This window comes from Alosa pseudoharengus, unplaced genomic scaffold (genome assembly GCF_046254945.1).
Source record: "Alosa pseudoharengus isolate Yale_2024_CS ecotype anadromous, Long Island Sound unplaced genomic scaffold, YU_APseudo_1.1 YU_APseudo_1.1_scf_20, whole genome shotgun sequence".
Taxonomy (NCBI): domain Eukaryota; kingdom Metazoa; phylum Chordata; class Actinopteri; order Clupeiformes; family Clupeidae; genus Alosa; species Alosa pseudoharengus.
Genome location: NW_027468664.1, coordinates 15,641,154 through 15,659,452, shown reverse-complemented (window position 1 = coordinate 15,659,452; position 18,299 = coordinate 15,641,154). Strand labels below are relative to the sequence as shown.

Here is an 18,299-nt window from a genome sequence, read left to right as displayed (position 1 = left end):
TGTAAAAATCACTCTGAAGGGTCACCAGGTTTCTTTTAGTACTTTTATTATCCCAAATATTTAAAGTGCATCTCTACATGAGAACATATCCATTTAAACATATGAACATATCCAGTTTAAAAACAATTAAAACTTAATCAACAAGTAAAACAGTTATTTGACTATTCCTGTACTGATGTTGCATTCAAATTAGTGCAGAACCTAGTAAGGATAAACATTACCTGACAACAAATTAAATCAAATTAAATAACCCTTTGCAAATACTAACAGCGTAATTCTACTTTTAGTTGTAATATTCAAACATACATTGAACACATTTCCTGTCAAACAGAACCGACATTTAATAAAGTACATAATCTTTGTAAAGAATTCAACTACAGTTTGTGCTTATATTCGCCTCATTTCAAGAGCTGATGTTACTTTATTATGAAAACATAAGACACTTTGATATGTATTTTTTAATGTTGAGATATGTTTAAAACATTTTCATACACCCTTGTCTACAACTAGAGAGTTCCCTTTTCTATCCCATAAATCCTTTTATAATATAATAAAAATAATTTTAATGCTACATTTATCACTATTATTACCTTTATTGCTTATAATAAGACTTCTATAATGTCTTAAATGCTCGTATAATACTTTGTAGATAATTCATATTAACTATTACTAAAAGACAACCAATCTCCAGTACAGTTGAAGGACTAGAAGAGTCTCAACACGACTTCACCTGAGTGAGTAAATCCAGTTTAAAGCTAAAATCAAACGTGTGTTCAGGAAGTAGACTAAACAGAATAAAGCCTAGGACTGATTTCTGAAATTGCACACCAACTTGTAGGATAACAGTAGGATAACAACACAATCTGCATTGAGTAGAAAATGCATTCAACTGCCAGTTTCCCAACTGAGCATCCAAACAAACTAAATCAGACACCATTTCCGAGGAGGTAGTGTCATTAAAGAGAACACAAACTTTGTTTTGAACCAAACAAACGTGTCTATATGAGAAGTACCTTTAACTGTTGTTAACAAAAAATGTCCAACAAAAAAGTTGGACAGTTACCAAACTAATGCATAATCCAATTCAAGTCACCCGATGAAGGGACATCAATAAAGGCACTATTTACCCACCGACTAGAAGGTGGAGGTGAAGTGCTGAAGAAACGCTCCGGGGTGGTGCTTCTGGAAGTCCTTGACCAGGCGCTTCTTCTCCTTCAAGGAGAGGGTAGTGCTGTTGGAGATGTGCAGAATGAGCTGCTTCAGGCCCTCCATGGTGGCCTGCTCCCGCTGGCTCTCATACTCCTGCAGTGACACCTGCTGGCAGAACCTGAACACTACAACAGCAACGACAAGAGAGAAATACAAAGTCAAATACTGTGAAAGCTAGATTTTCAGGCCCAGAGGGGACTAACTAAGCCCAAAAAAGCTGAACATGAATGATGAACATGAACATAACAATTCACGGTCATAATTGCAATACCCACTATACAATTATCATGTCACTCCTTTTTTAAGGGTCGGAAAGGAGTCATTTCAATAAAAACGTTTCTGTTCATTGTTGTGGTCTACCTGTAAGTGCAAGGTAAGTAACTGCATTATGTGGACACTGAGACTTAGTTCCTTACTGGGTGCGTTGACTGGATCTCTTCCTTGTTGCAGGCTTTGCAGTGCTTTTCTCACAGACTCAACCAAGGATATGGGTGTCTATTAAACATCATTAACAGAATTAACAAATAAATATCAATCATCTGGTGAAGATAATGTATGCATCCCATTTAATAATAGATTCAATTTATCACAAGGAGCTGTGACATACAGTTGGCATATCAGTGAATAACAGGTGTGTAAAGACATACAGATATGAGGTAGTTATTCCTTCAGTACAGGAACTTTGTGAAGGGTGACTACACCAGCATCCTTTGGGGCTAAACTAAATTAGGGCTGCAACAAACGTATTTCCCTGGACGTTTAATCTGTCAATCATGTTCTTGATTAATTGATCACTGGTAGTTATTTAGCATATAAACTGCCAGAAAATGGTGACAAATGTTGATCAGTGTTTCCCAAAAGCCTACAATGTCCGAAAATGTCTAAAAAAACATTTCGACCACATCTCAAAAATATTCAGTTTACAGTCATATAACTGAATAGCTGTTGGGGTTAAGCACTTAAGTGTCCACCTTAAAGAGCTGGGTATGGTTGTCCACGAGGAAGAGCAGCAGCTGTTCGCTCTGAGCACGCGTCATGTCTTTGCTCTGGAGGATAGCCCTCAGGAATGTCTTACACACCAACGGCCCATTCTCTGCCTGTCCACACACACAGGGAAACAAACAACAGGGACTCACTCAGGTGATTCATTGGTCATTCATTGATCAACAACAACAACAACAACAACAACAACAACAACAACAACAACAACAACAACAACAACAACAACAACAACAACAACAACATTCTTCAGGGGGGGGGGGAAATAAACTCGTCAGCAATACATGTTCACCCTCTAAAAAAACGTGTGTTGCTGAGGTAACGTGTCTCAAGCAGGTGAGGCGTACCTGTTTCTGCAGACGGCAGGCTGCTGGGTCTGCTGCTGCGAATAGGAAGGCCAGGAGTCTGCGCAGCTCATCCCTGCAGCTGGAGGACAGCATGCGCATGCACAGCTGACTGGCCCGCAGAGCCTCCTCCTTCCGCCCACAGTCTGCAATACCGCACGCACACACGCGCGCCCACACAACACGCGCGTCCAGACACACACACGCGCCCACACACATACACGCGCACACACACACACGCACACAGAGAGAGAAACATCAAGCAAATAGAAAAAGAAGTAGGGGTCAGCCATACATTTGATCATACATAATCATATAAATCCTCACTGGCAGATAACTCTATAAGGCACAATTTACTTAAGCATGGGGGCTTGCTTTAACATTATATTTTGGTGTGTTAAAGATAAGGCTCCCGTGTGTACTGAGCTCACCCAGTAGTTGTAGAATTCCAACATGTATGTCGAGGTAGCGGCCTGAGAGCAGAGGTTGCCTCTCCTGACAGCTGTAGTATTTCGAAATGGTGTCGAACAGCAGCCTCTTCTGATTGGCCAGTCTCTCCTCTACATCAGAAGTTCTGGTCTCCTGCTGAACCAGCTGCTCTCCCACCACCACAATCAGCTGATCTGGGAACAGCTCCAGGCAGTCTGCAGCAGCAGCCAGCCAGCAGTCCGTTCTAAAAAAGGCAAAGAGTGTACAAAAATTTAAAGTTAAACATGTCATCCCTGGAGGGAAGGGTCAGATGAAAAACAAGAAGCCTTACAATCATTATATAATATATTTAAAATGTGATTTTAAAAAAAGCATGTGAATGAAATGAAGTCTGTAGATTGGTTAACATCCGTTTCTGAAACTTCTTTAGCTTGTGAAATTTTTACATGTTTCAAAATAAAAGTTTCAAAATCAAAGGCCTACACTAAAGCCTTCACTTCAAAATCAAGGCCTACACTAAATTCAAAGTACATTTGATTATACTGCAAGCATTACCCTTTTCGTCGATTTTCAAAGACCTGGGTACCCATTTAGCGCTAAGGGGATACCCAATTTGTCTAATACCGACACAAAAAGGGTCATACTCCTGCCCACAACAAAAACGTAATATAGTGCAATACCAGGCATTCTGGGTGCGCATCAGCAATGTCAGAAACCCCATTCTCTGTATTGTGAGTTAATGTAAATGTAGCATCAAAATGAGTTTGAAGTCTTCAATTTCGGGTAAAAGAACCACATTGTGTTGCTTTAATCCAACCCTGATGAGCACTTCTGCAACATGCTCCTCTAACAGCAGTCTGCACATGACTGGGATGAGGAGGTACTGACTCAGGCAGGTTGAGGCTCTGCGTCACCTCCCTCTCCACGCAGGTGTTGGAGATGACCAGGTCGTTATGGTTACGCAGCGCGGTGGAGTGAGGCAACTCGGTTCTGACAGGCGAGGCGAGGATGCAGTCGAGGACGGGCAGGTCGATGATCTGAAGCAACTGAAGCAGAGTCTGCTGCCTCCACACCTCCTCCACCACTACATGCATGCAAACACACATACACACACACACACACGCACACACACACACACAAACAGACAGATTAAACATATAATACACAAACAGATGGGTATTTGTGATACATCAAAATGAAGTATAGTATGTACAGCCCATGAGTACTAGCCCAAACACAGCATACTATTACTAATATAATTAACCCCTGAGCATCACACAGTCTTGGGCGGCAGTGGCTGGAAGGGTGCCGGTGCAAGCCCAACTCGTCCTGACCCTGTCGAGGTGTCCTTGAGCAAGACACTTCCAGTGCTCCTGATGAGCAGGTGGGCACCTTGCATGGCAGCCTCCGGCATGAGTGTGTATGAGTGTGTGTGTGTGTGTGTGCGCGTGTGTGTGAATGGGTGCATGACATTGTAAAGCGCTTTGAGTGCGGAGGAGTCGATAAAAGTGCTATATAAATGCAGTCCATTTACCATTTAAAGTATTTTGCAAAGACTAATAAAAGTGCCAATAAAAGTGCCAACAACAACATTGTGGCCAATGTTTTGTAATGAAACTTATACTTCTTCCTCATATGTTGGAAGAGCTATGTTTCGCATGGTTAAAAGGTTATGTGTATCTAGTAGCCTCACATTTCTTGGACAGGAAGTTTGTGGATGGGGCTTGCTTCTGTGAGGAGGGCATGGTGGGATGGAGGTTGATGGTCTCCAGTAGTCTCTCCACCCTGCGGTCGGAGGAACCCATGGCCAGAGGGTTGGATATGGTCCTCAACTCCTCCAACCTGGCTCAAAGAAAAGTGGTAACATTAAACCACACTTTATTTACTCTTAAGACGCACTTGTCATGTATTTAACGGTTCTGGATTGTCAATAATGATGTGATAAAGGCCACTCTAAGATTACTAAACAATTTCTAAAATTAATTTCTATCTCATACACACATCCATGTAAGCCAATTCAGCAAGAAAAGCTAACCTGGAGCCTTTCTTCTTTTTGCCCACATGTTCACTTGGGCTCCAGTTCTCGAAGTCAGCACCACGTTTTCCAGATCCAGGCAATGCGTTGCAGTCCACAAATCTGTATAAACTGTGGCTACTGTCCTCAAACGCGCTTTCCTTCTCCCGGCGGAAAAGCTTCGTTCCCACTGGTTCAAACACCCTAGAGTCCATCAAGGCTTGACACAGACGGGTGGCTTTCAAGCGCGACACCTCGCTGGAGCAAAATAGAATGTTCTGCATGAGATGACTCAGAACTACATCCACTGCGTCTGCGCCCGTGAAGCATTCATTATGCACGCGCAGGTGCTGGCGTCGGCGACGAACCTCCACTTGAGTCTGGAGAGCCTGGATGATATTACGCCACAACTGCGTGGCCCGAAAAGGTCCCGAAGAACCTGGTGAGAGGAAGACATATTTAACATATTTAATAATTGTATTATTATTAAGATTTTATGTATTTTTCCCCTCCCTCCTCTATAATGTATATCTTATTATTTATTTATTTTACTTTGTTTTATTTTATTTATAGGCCTTGACCTATACCTATACTTTTTTTCTCTCTCTCTCTTTTTACATTTTGTTACTTCATTGTTTCTGTTATCTCGGCTTCATTGAAAATGAGGGCTTCCCTCAATGACCCTCCGAGAATAAATAAAGGTTGAATGAATGAATGAACATACCAACTCCTTTTAGGACTCCAACATGATTTGTGGGGGTCTGTGAAGTGAAGTGAACACACTTCTAGGGCTAACCTTTGGTAAATTTAGCTCACCTGATGCTAGCATGCAGCTGACCATACCAGAAAGCAAACAGTCAGTCATAGTTGGATAGGCAATAACTTACTGCATCGAAACTTGGATCATACGTGGTGTTATGAACCGCCAAAGTTAATGGTAGAATCAAAAGCTAGAGTTCAAACTTAAAAAGCTAGACAGACATGTTACATTAACTTTAAGTCAATCAATACAGATGACTTAACACATACTGTTTACTTAGCTAACTTGTTTGGCTGATTAGGCTATTGTTAACGTTTGCTAGCTAGGCTAAATACGCTAACGCATATTGGATCCATCCAATGTGTCTATGTATAGTTAATTATTTTGCACTCACCCAGCGATTGACCATTTAAGCGAAAACTCCTGGTTTCACTGTTCAATCTTCTAAATCTGGGAGTCAAATCAACCGCCATCCTGAGACAGGAAGCACTGCCCCTCTCTGGCTTTGCCAAAGGAATTATTTTGTATTGCTCTATATCGCCCCCACTGGCTGATAATAGTATTGACAAAACAAACACAGTATTTGTCCTCTATGTAATTTGTCCCACAAGGTTTTTTAGCTATTTCAATCTATCTCGGTAGATTTATATATATATTCGGCATCAGAGGGAGATGTTCTAGAACACAGCCTACTCATGGTTAACCTCGTTATGGATTCGTTCTTTGTCATTCGTGTTCAATGTCTCTTATTCAGCCTACCCAGCAATGCAGCTAATCTGATGCAATGTCTTTACATTTGAAGAATGTGGACAGATTTTGATAGTCAAAGACAAATGTTTCCATCCATGAGTCTTCAATGAAAGGCTATTTGAGGAGGGGTATTTGTAAGCCACCAAACTGTAGGTCTAGGCTTGCACAACTTTTAGGTGGTAGTAGACATGTCTGCGTAGTATTTAGAGCAATTTCTTTACAGTGCTTCCATGACACTTTACTCTCTTGCAGATTTCTAAATGGCAAGACATTGTCATTCAGTCTGGAAACAATGAACATAATTTACAGACTTTCTAGAATAGTCTTCTACAAGTGTGGTTTCTGATGCGGAAGAAGGCAGTCTCTTCAGCGAGACAGGTCCTTTTGAATAATAACAGCACTGTAACACTCTGGGGGAGGGGTCAGGTTTCATGAAAACCAGACGGAAATTTCCATGAAGTGCAGGCCAAATCTACATACTGTCAAGACGAACATATATATAAAGAAAATATAATTAATTCGTTGTAAAGGGTGATGCAAGTGAGGACAAATGCAGTTGAAACGAGACAAGTCAAACTTTGCCAATGTTTAATTCTATACGTCATATCCGTAAACAAAGAGGTCCATGTGAAACAGAATGTACCATAGCTGCTCATAATGGGTTTGAACCGGATTTACCACTTGAATGCTTGTTGGAAAAAAAACTCTAAACGTTCGTGATCGTGTACAACTTAACATGTCATATATGTAATAAGTGCTTGCAATGCATTCAGCGTAATATGTTGGTACTGATCTGAAATAAAAAAGACGTCTTCTGAAATGTATCTCCCCTAATGTGGAGTCAACAATGAACCGTTCCAATTCGCTGTGTGCTTTCCAGCTGGCTTACGACTTGAGACCCTTTAAATACCCCACTGGCATAATCACTCAAGGAAGGACTACCTTACACAAGAGAAACCTAAAGTGTTCGCAATTCTACAAAAGAACGTTGTCTCCATTTGGAGACAATACTAAGGTAACGTAGCTAAATAAAGTCACCAGCTCAATAGTTGCATGCTTTGACCTTTTAGTTATGAAAAGGGAAACCATTTGATCTATTTAGACACTTTATGCAAGTATTAATGGGATAAAACTCGACATTTGTCGTCTATTTAGATAGGGTGTTATCTTTTTATGATCTACACTAGGCTTTTATGCTAAACCCTAATGTTTTGGTGTCTTGTGTTGTGTTGTGTTGTGTTAGTCCCATCTAGGGCAAGTGCTGTTTACGTTTTATTCTTTAAAGTAACTGTTGTCTGTAAGAACAATATTCTTAAGGGCTGAGGCATTTTACGGCTTTGGAAATGGCACCGGATGTCTGTTTTTTAACTACGTTACTGTTAACATAATACATCACAATCTGTTATTTTATCTTGAAGAAGGCTGGTTGTGAAACGCGTTGTTTGCCTACGCTGCTTTTGTTTAATAGTGTTGCTCGTTGTTGTCAGATTCGCTCGTGCATCTCCTTGTTTTGGTGCTGAAGCTCGAATCACGTGTACACATCAGTGACGCGTGTGTGGATTTTGTGAGTGTGTGTGTGTGTCTGCTCTGCAGCTGATCTCCCGTTGTAACGAGCCTTGTAGGGGTGACCGTCAGGATTTTAGCAGCCAATGGGAAGATAGTTGCCATGCTAAGTGCTTGTCTTGATTTCCCAACCCCACCGATAGAGAGATCATTTTCCGCGTCATCTGGCAGGCACTGTCATTTACAAACGAGAAAACGAACCTCCGCTGTCTCTTTGTCAGGACAATCAAAGGTGACATTGTTGCACCAGATGCATTGTATTCACAGAACGCAAAGGCTGTGTCTCAGAAGGACATGTGCGTTAGCTCTATACAATTGAACAAAGGATCCCTATCCAAACATACACAACTGATACTGATACACTTACCCTGGCAACCCTGCATAATTGTCACCACTATAGGGCGTCCAACAGTGGGGCCTTCCTGGCTGATAAGGAAGGACGGAACCACCCAAACATATGACGACACATTTCTGTGTGTGTACTACTAAGACACAGCTGACTTCTCAGTGTTGACAATCCTTCACAAATAACATGCTGATTGTGCAGCCTGTCTTCGAGTATGTACACCAATCCTGTAGAAAGCATTGTATCTGGAATTTGGGTTTCATGCAATATAATACTAGTGACAAGCCCTGAGGTTACATATAGGGTTGTATCACAATTTCCAGAGGCTTAGTTGACTAGATTACCATTGTATATACATACTGATAGTACAAGCTAATGGAACGGTTGGCATAGGACATCCTTAATGTAATTGTTGGCTTGTTATAGTTTTCCTGAGTGGTCATACCATGTTACTCCTGTTAGAGAGAAACTAGAGAAGGGCTTGACCTCAGTATGGCCCACAGGTCAGTCTCCCAGCAGTCTGCAGAAAGTGATAGCGCACCGAAAGTTTCCTGGCCCTAAGTATGTTGATCAGAAGTGGCTCTGCACTTCACATGCGTCTCGAGACTAACTTTAGAAGACAAACATTGGCGTCTTGCTGCTCTCTTAGGACATACGCCTGCTTTGTTTGGATCATTTGAATGAATGTGCCCCTGGCTGCACGAGAGTGACATCTGTGGGAACACTGTGGGCACGTGGCCTTTTGTAGCCAGTCACATGGAATTTATGAGTCAGCCCCCTGGCTCAGGTTACATTAGGATCGGACAAGCCCCCACACCCCATCTCCATATAATGAAGTCACTCTCTGTACATTCACCTCTTGGAGCAGTTGCTTGTTTGCCAATCAGACGCTTTGGAATGTTATTTTTTATCTCGATGAGGAAATGATGCATCCTTTCCTCTGTGTGCGTTTCTCCCTGAATAAAGGTGTGTTGTGGAGGTGGTTCTAGAGAGTGCTGTGAAGTTATTTTGTGTGCTCTCGAGGAGTTGGGGTTCCTGAGAGGTAACATGAAAAGGCATTGGGTGGGGTGTACTATAGATGCCAAAAATGTGCTCACGTGCACGCAGACACACACACACACACACACGTACACATACACAGATATACTGTGGTTGGAGGTGATGAGGGGAAACAGGATAGACCAGCTGTTGGAAAGCTAGCTAACTGTTATCAAGTGTTGCCTTGGTGATGGAATCTCTCCAAGTCCCCCAATGGAATTAGAACACTGTGTCCTTTTGTGATCTCTCCTTGTGAGCACTCAAGGGCCCTGTGTGTTTTTTGCAGACACAGAGAGCTATTCTGTGATCTAAATTGCAGATATCCCACAAAATGGTAATTATACCAGGGAGGAAGTTTGTTTTTGTTGTTGTTGTTTTGAACACCGTTTCCCTTTGGTCAGTTGCCTTGTGAAATGTTTGAAGTTTCCTGGAAGCTGTTAACGTTGTCATGGCAGCCATTTTGATGGAATGTCTTGTTTACTCTTCACCAAGCAGTAAAAGATTGACAAAGGTTGCTAAGGGCTACTGCATAAACACACAATTTGACAATTTCAGTTTGTCAGTTCTTAACATGCTTGTGTTGTCAAACATTGTCTCTTTTTGTGCAGTCTATGAAATTATTCTGTAATAGTAGTGAGTAATAATAATGAATAATAGTGAGTGTCCATGTCGTGTGTCTGCAGTGATCGTCCACAATGCCGCGGAATGATGAGCGGCCCACCTCCACGTCCACAGCTGGCAGTGAGGACCAGAACAGCGACACCGAGCTGTCCGACAGGTGCGACAGCATGACGTCGGCCAGTGACATTGAATGCTCTCGTCAGAGTTTCACCAGCGACTCCAGCAAGCACAGCTCACCCTCCTGTAAGTGTGTGTGTGTGTGTGTGTGGAGAGATATGTTGGTGTTGAACCTAATGTAATTGATGTGTCTTTCTTAGCACTGAATTGGAAAAAAAATCAATGCCTTGTGTTACTCAATGGATCAAGGGAGTTTCTCCATATCAAGAAACATCCTCTTAGCCTAGATGTTGAATGGATTGAAAGTACTGTACTCACATATTCTAGCACCTAAGCTGTTAGGAAACTTCACACTTAAGTGGTAAGTTCAGGTCCTGGTAGGGATGTTGGATAAAAAGCATCTAGTGAATGGGTTCAGAGGTTCATTTGGACTTGGTTGGCCATGTGTCTACAGCCAGCCCTCCAAAAACAATAACGCTGGATGAGGTCATGACTTCGGCTCGGGACCTGTCCAACTTAAAGTTGGCTCACGAGATCATTGTGAACCGCAACTTCCGCGTGGAACCGTCAGAACTACCTGAAAACAGGTATGGCTTTAACCAAAGCGTCTGTGACTTGTGCTTGTGTCCTATGTAGAATCTCTTATGCTCTTGTGTTCCCCTGAAATTGCAATTAGGGCCGGCTTCCCGGACATGGATTAAGCTTAATCCTAGCCTAAAACAGAACATCAGTGAAGATCTCCACTGGAATAGCTTTTAGTCAAGTACTAGGCTTAATCCATGTCTGGGAAACAGACCCTTAAAGTGTAAAATGGTTTGTTGTCATTGTGGAGCACTGACATTTCTACTCTCCCATCCATCCAAAACTTGTAGATCTGTGGAAGTCTGTGATGTGAAAAATTCTCAATGTGAAAAAGGATTCCATAATAATACCAGTCAGATGGCTTAGTCAACAACAAATACACTGGATTTTATCTGGGAGGTTCTGGACCTAACAGGAATTATGTTCATTGAGGATTGCTCAAAAAATATTTTCTTTCCTATAGTTTGCAGAAGAGAGTGAAGGAGATTGTTCACAAAGCATTCTGGGATTGCTTGGAGTCTGACTTGAATGAGGACCCACCGGAGTACCGACACGCCGTCAAACTTCTGGAGGAGATTAGAGGGGTGAGTCAATGTCCCACACCAGGGGGATATATCAAGTAGGTGGTTTAGGGACAAACTTGAGTAGGTTTACACAGAGGAAGTAGTAAACCTTAGAATAATAAATAGAATAATAATAATAATACATTTTATTTAAAAACGCCTTTCAGGACACCCAAGGTCGCTTCACAGATAAAACAAATAGAAGGAAAAAAAATGTATCAAAAAAGGAGAAAAAAAATATATAGTCCATTTAGCCATATCATAGTCCATAGGCTAGTCTGAAGAGATAGGTTTTCAGTTCCTTTTTAAACTGGGCAGTGGATTCACTGACTGATGTCGTTTGGAAGTGAGTTCCATAGCTTTGGGGCTGTGTGGGAGAACGCTCTCACTCCCATGGTGCTGAGGTTCATCTTGGGCACCTTGAGCAGACCAGCTCAAAGGAGAGCCCTATGGCCTCATTCACATAGCAAAACAAAGCTAAATGCTATTTTTTTAGGAGGTTTACCACTTACCTACCCAGGTTTGTCACTAAAACACACACATACTGTATATCATACAGGAATGATGACCCTGCAAAATCGCTTAAGGCTTCACAGCAAAACCAAAACCTCTGTAGAACTGTCTAAAACGATTACAGTGACATCGCTCCATTGATATCTTAACAGAATAGCTAGCATTGCCTAACCCTGTTGTTTTGCTTCCATTGATTCTTAAAAAAAATATATAGGACTGAAGAGCCAAGAATTTTAGGTCAGTTGAAATCAATAGGTGATTCCAATTGATTATCTAACATTGTCGTAACAACTAACTGTATGCACCACTGTCCGTCCATCACATTGACCGTAGATGTTTATAAGTAAGTATAAGTATACTCTTTTGACTCCGTGAGGAGTCTCTGCATTTATCCCAATCCGTGAATTAGTGAAGCGCACACAGTGAGGTGAAGCACACACTGACCCGGTGAGGGGTTAGGTGCCTTGCTCAAGGGCACTTCAGCCGTGGATGTGGGCATTGGGAGAGCAGTGCTCAAACACTTCCCACACCCACATTTTTCCTACTGGTCTGGGATCGAACCGGCAAGCCTTCGGTTACAAGCCCGAAGCCCTAACCAGTAGGCTTCGGCTGCCCCCACATGGATGAACCATAAACTGCTACCAAAAATCTTTATTTATATTTCCGAAATGGCATGCTTACCACACACAGTCTCCTTCCTCTGCCTGTTTGAACATGCATCTGTTGGCTCTTCATTGTGTTGTTTTTGCCCACGCAGATCCTTCTCTCCTTCCTGAACCCGGGATCCAACCGCATGCGCACGCAGATCATGGAGGTGCTGGACATGGACCTGATCCGCCAGCAGGCAGACAACGACGCTGTGGACATCCAGGGCATGGCCACCTATGTCATCAACACCATGGGCAAAATGTGCGCGCCGGTCCGCGACGAGGAGATCAAGAAGCTGAGGGAGAACCCTGGCGACATCGTCTCTCTCTTCAAGTATGCTTTCCTACCTCAATTCCTCAAATAGACCTCTGAAGTTCACCTACAAAAAGGACCCAAAAGCTGCCATTTTTGGCCATATCTGGAGATCTGGGTACCATCTTATCTGGATCTCCTTATATGGGTGAAGATGGCAGCTTTGGGTCCTTTTTGTAGGTGAATTTCAGATGTTTGTGTTTGCTACCTCAATTCCTCGAATGTTTCGTTTCGCTCCATTACCTGTGCCTCCTCGATCCTGTGTGGTTTATTTTTAAGTCTCCCCTCTGCCCTTGTATACCTTGGGGAAATTGGCACTGAAGGTTGAGTGTCAGAATCAGTGGTGTGCAGTACCTAATTAAGAAAAGTGATTTGAAGAGAAAATTGAAGTGTTGTGGCTTCCCAGGGGCAGAATTAGGTAGGGTTACTATTAAAAGCATTTCAGGTGTTTCTGGAGAACTCTCTCCAGGTGCTCTGCCCTTCCTCAGTGCATATCTGAGCTAACCTATTTCTGTTCTGTAGTGGTTAGTGGCACTATAGAACATGTGGAGAAAAGGTCTAGGGGATTGTCTGTTAATTCAACCAGAGGACCAAATCAAATGACTGTAATTAAATTACACAACTGTTTTCTATCTCCCTGTGTGTGTGCTTCAGGGAGATCTTCCGTGTACTGGATCTCATGATGATGGACTTTGTAAACACCACCATTCAGATGATTAGGCCAGAACTCCAGAAGCACTCTGTGGAGTATGAGAGGGAGAAGTTCCAGAACATTCTGCAGACCACACCCAGTCAGTTATCTTCAATTTTTTTTTTTTTTTTTCTGTGTTTGTATTTTCTGTTGAACATTTAGCAAAATAGTAGGCTAATGAAACATGGGATCTGAATCTGAATTCATATTATGGAATATATGTTACAACCCTTTACTATCTCTCAATAACTTCAAAATGACTGACATTTTGTTTATAAATTATTTATAAATATGGTAAATTAAATGTATTAAAACAATTGATTTAACAACAACTTACAAAGCATATGTAACAGTACTTTTAAATGTAGTGACTAAAATAACCTGTCTTTATAGATATACATCTTTAATAACTTTAATAAAATAGCAAAAGAAGTAAGATATAATCCTATAATCAGGATAAAAAAGTCTTGCAAGACATGTATTATTCAAATGCAGGAACAGTATGGCCTGATTGTGCTTGTCTGTGCCTCAGATGCCCTGGACCACACCACAGGCTGGATCAAAGCCTCTCTGGAGGAGGCCATCCAGGCCATGCCCCCAGCAGAGAAGAGCGGAGACCCAGACAAGGCCGTGAAGGCGCTGCCCGGTCCCGCACTGGTCATGAACACAGCCTTTGTGCGTCTCCTCATGGGAACCCACGAGGACCCGCTCCCTGAGGTGGGTGTTCCAGTTCTCTCCTACAGTCTAGATGCAGCAGCATCCTGTTGTATGTAATGTGTTAATCACCTCTGTTGAATTTCTGACCAGCAATACTACTAAGGGGAATGGGAATTATTTTCAATACTGTGATTTTAGCACTGATTTAACACTGTTCCTTCAGAGTGGATAACAATATGAACGAATTTAGTTTCGTTACAGGTACAGGTACCATGTTGAACTTGAGTATTTTCTTTTCATGAATCACCTTGTCCTTTGATGACTGTTATTGCGCTTGTTTATTTTCACCCATGTCTGTATAATATTATGCTAAGTTTACACATTTGTTTACGTGTTTGTTTGTTTGTTTTGATTGCTTGTCTCCTCAGACCCTGATGACGGACCAGGGCAGGCTGGTGGAGATGCAGCGGCGGGCCCAGCTCCTTCAGGCTGTGGCGTCGGTCCTGCTCATCGTCTACAGCTCCATCGGCGAGGCCATCTCTGGCCTGCCTGTCCTGACCGAGAGGCTCAAGAGGATGACCAGTGTCCTGCTGGAGGGCATGCACAGCCCGTGGGTGTCCTTCATACTGATCTCCTTCGTAATTATATAACGGGGCTTAAAGGGACGCGCCAGGTTTTTGGGAAATTATCTTATTTGTCATCTACCCAAAAGTTAGATAAGTGGATACATAACCTCCTCTTCTCTGTGTGTGCAATAACCCAGTCTAAGACTGTTAGCCTAGCTTAGCATAATTCACTGGAAGTGGGTTATTTCAGTTAGCCTATTGCTAGCATATACAGTAGTTAGAATGAATCTACAGGCTAACTAGAGGAAGTTACAGGCTAACTAAAACAACATACTTTAGTAAATTATGCTAAGCTAGGCTAACAGTGTCAAACTGGGCTATTGCATGCATAGAAGGGTGAAGAGAAGGGTATATCCTCTTATGTAACTCTGGGGTCGACGCCAAATAAGATAATTTCACAAAAAGTTGTCTCGCTCCTTTAAAGCAAGAAACATTTTGGTGCCTGAAGTTATACAAAAAATGATCAAAGCCATTATACTTGTACATAATTTATCTTTTGAATCTTAAATGGCCTGGTCCACAACTGAGTTCTGACACAGTGCCTGAGAACCCTGATAATAACAACAAATGATCATTGCTGACATGTTATTATTGTTCACCAAAGAAACTACAAGGGGTTACTGTTACTGTGCACCTTGCTCTCCTTTGGGATAGAATATGTTTTTGCAATTTAATCAGAATTGGAATCTTTATTCGCCAAGTACTGGAGGTACAAGGGATTTTTCTTGGTGCAGGTGTCAACATAAATTACGCCCCAACAAAAAAGATACTAAAATATTATAATTCAATTAAATGCAACCAGACTGCTGGTGAGCTTGTGGTTTGGGGCTTAGAATGATTCCCAGAAAAGGACCTGTGAAAGCTCACACAGACTGAACATATGGCGTCATGGCCCTGGTGCCATTAAAGCCAAGGGTCCAATCTTCAGCATATGTTTTTATTGGCTTTGCTCTCCACACCATTACTCATTTTGTAAAACATGCTGCACAAGAGGCTATTTATGCCATGCTCATATGTGCACCTCGACTAAAGCACAAACTAACTTTTATTGACCGATGAACACCAGTAGGCTATATGCCATTTAGCTTCACACAAGACATTTAGCTTTATAATAACCATAGTTTAATGGAGGCATTTGTTTATGCATCTGTGTTTATGCTTTGTAGATTACAGCGATGACTGAGTTAGGACACTTGCTCAGCTGGTTGGACATCATAGTTAAAGAGTACAAGCTTGAGTTGCAAGGGATACTGTACTGAAAGTTAAGACAAAATATATACAGTGCAGTGTATCAGTAAAATCTGTTCATAAACTGAAAGTGAGTCAGGAGACATTTTTAATCCAGACCAAATGTTAATTTGGACGGTTCTGTCCTCTGTCCTGCAGTGACATTTCTATGGCCTTTAGTGTTCAGGTTTGCTGCTACTGCTGCTGCTGTGAGTGTGTTGTCCTTTCATTTGCCAAACCCATGCATCAATCTCTGTCTGTTTCCCCTGCAGGAGTTTCAACCTAATGGAGGCCCTGGAGAACGCCAGCGTGCAGATCTGCTGCGAGCTCAACAAGTCGCTGACGGAGCGCAACTACCCGCCGCTTTCCCCTCCTCTGCAGCACACTCTCAAAGGTCAAATCTGCAGCATCACCCAGGAGAACAACCCCATTCGGGCTCTCGTCGGTAAGGGCGCCTCAACAGGCCTTTACGTTCTCCTTTGTGTTGCTTTATTAGTTTTTACACATCGCGTGTCCTTAGCAACCAAATGGGATGATGTTTTATGGCAGTAGTCTACTACATCTCTGTGTGTTTACTAGTCTGTGGCTCTGTCATTTATTGTCATGTGTGAAATCTCATTTTATTTGTAGAAGTAAGTGTTTCTATTACATTGACTCCTTGCCAATGCTATAAGAGTGAAGGGAGTAAAACTGTATTGAAATTGCCTTGCAGAGGGAAGATTCCAGCAGTATGTCCGAGTCATCCTGTCCATACCAAACTCTCATGCCCACCCTCCGCCCACGCCCAATGGCCTGGGGCTGATCCAGCCCGAGTTGGCCACATTAGGGGTCAGTTACGTGGGTATGGTGAACTTCAACAAACAGGTCTACATGCCCTACTACATGGGCATCATCAAGAATCTGCTCTTCGGCATGCCAGCTCAGGGTGGGCGTCAGGACGGTACTGGACGTCCCTCCCAGGAGTCCACAGCCACCCAAGAACCCAGCGCCAAGCCCGTGGCATCCAAATAAACGAGGAATGCAAATGTGGATTGGTTCGATTTGAGTACTTAACTAATTTTTTGTACGACCTATGTGAAAGACATAGAGCAAGGAAACGTTATGGCACCTTTTTAGTATTCAGCGAGCCCTGTGAGTTTGAACTGTGATGGCCCCCTAAGGTTAGCAGCGCACAAGGGAAGCACCTGTGTGTGGGGTGTTGACTGTAAGAGGAATTTGTATTATGGTGCTTGTGCAGAGGAAGATCCTAGACAAGACTCAAAGAAAAGTGTACTAAACAAAACAGAACTGACATCTCCAGTGTAGGCCAGTGAAATGTGCTTCGTGTCATTAACTGAAAAGAATGTTCTCTTCATAACTCAGCTTTACCAGGATAGAGTTAGGCTCACATTTAATGCCAGCTTGACTCTTAAAGATGCAATACAATTATGTTCACTTTTAGAAGTTTTAAGAAAGATAGGTATATTGTTGTCATTTACAGAAACCGTCTATTGTCATTTTGTAAAGGGAAAGCTTATTTATGTGAATAATAATGCCCATTTTATACATTTATAGATGCATTTCATAACCTATCCCTATCCCTGCATTTTAAGGACAGAATATTCATACATTATCTTAATGTTAGCCTATGCATCCATGTGCCACCTTTTGTAATGGATGCTACTACCTTATGTAGCCCAAATTAAACTTGAAAGGGGTTGTTTCTGATGTTTTGTACCTGAGGTTATTGGATGAACTTCATGTAATATCACTTGAAGCTTACTAGAGGGAATGGTGAACATTTGGCTCCGGACCATGCACATTTTCAATGCCAGAATTCTATCCCTCTTGTGATAGTGATATGCAGCTAGAGATTTGTTTTATGACTGCATGCAAGTTTTGTGTTCGATACATGTAACTGGTAGCCTCTACAGACTAGGTGTTGAAACAGACATTTCAAAATGTGATGTTTAGTTTTCTTTCTTTTGTGGTAGATGTTGTAGTTTATGGTGTTTTCAGTACGAAACTATTGGTTGTATTTTTAAAGCATTTATATATAGCTTAAGGCAAATGTAAAGCCTAACCTGGTCTTGCATACATCCAAATTCAGTGCTACCAGAGTGTTACATCGTCCTCTTACATCCCGCAAAAAAAAAAACACCCTTACAGGAAGAATAAACCGAAGATGTATTGTTTTGAAATGATACTTTGTGTATTTTCATCATACAAAATGGATCTATGTTGTATAATGTCAACTACAATAAAACAAATGTAAACTCATTTAAGCTATCTCAAGGGGCTTTTGCATGTG

General features: G+C 42.0%; 2 protein-coding genes across 2 annotated transcripts; one reads left to right on the top strand and one right to left on the bottom strand.

Moving 5' to 3' along the window:
• Positions 1-50: 50 nt before the first annotated feature.
• On the bottom strand, positions 51-6,315 carry depdc4 (DEP domain containing 4). The gene is made up of 9 exons (XM_076296690.1): positions 6,150-6,315; positions 5,017-5,434; positions 4,675-4,823; positions 3,870-4,065; positions 2,984-3,225; positions 2,556-2,698; positions 2,181-2,306; positions 1,626-1,704; positions 51-1,334 (listed from the first exon to the last, which is right to left on the bottom strand). The coding sequence occupies exons 1-9, from the start codon at positions 6,226-6,228 to the stop codon at positions 1,135-1,137; spliced, it is 1,632 nt and encodes a 543-aa protein (XP_076152805.1). The 5' UTR covers positions 6,229-6,315; the 3' UTR covers positions 51-1,134.
• Positions 6,316-7,399: 1,084 nt separating this feature from the next.
• On the top strand, positions 7,400-18,268 carry tcp11l2 (t-complex 11, testis-specific-like 2). Its single transcript, XM_076296689.1, has 10 exons — positions 7,400-7,520; positions 10,136-10,316; positions 10,645-10,777; positions 11,236-11,356; positions 12,606-12,829; positions 13,463-13,599; positions 14,032-14,216; positions 14,585-14,766; positions 16,282-16,454; positions 16,722-18,268. Exons 2-10 carry the CDS (start codon positions 10,148-10,150, stop codon positions 17,018-17,020), a joined length of 1,623 nt encoding a protein of 540 aa, XP_076152804.1. The 5' UTR covers positions 7,400-7,520; positions 10,136-10,147; the 3' UTR covers positions 17,021-18,268.
• Positions 18,269-18,299: the final 31 nt, after the last annotated feature.

Coding starts and splice junctions, on each gene's coding strand:
- tcp11l2 (XM_076296689.1), top strand. CDS start 10,148: ATGCCGCGGAATGATGAGCGGCCCACCTCCACGTCCACAGCTGGCAGT. Junction 14,767..16,281: donor CTGGAGGGCATGCACAGCCC/GTGGGTGTCCTT, acceptor TTTCCCCTGCAG/GAGTTTCAACCTAATGGAGG. Junction 16,455..16,721: donor CCCCATTCGGGCTCTCGTCG/GTAAGGGCGCCT, acceptor ATTGCCTTGCAG/AGGGAAGATTCCAGCAGTAT.
- depdc4 (XM_076296690.1), bottom strand. CDS start 6,228: ATGGCGGTTGATTTGACTCCCAGATTTAGAAGATTGAACAGTGAAACC. Junction 4,066..4,674: donor AAACTTCCTGTCCAAGAAAT/GTGAGGCTACTA, acceptor GCATGCATGTAG/TGGTGGAGGAGGTGTGGAGG. Junction 2,307..2,555: donor CCTGCCGTCTGCAGAAACAG/GTACGCCTCACC, acceptor GTGTGTGGACAG/GCAGAGAATGGGCCGTTGGT.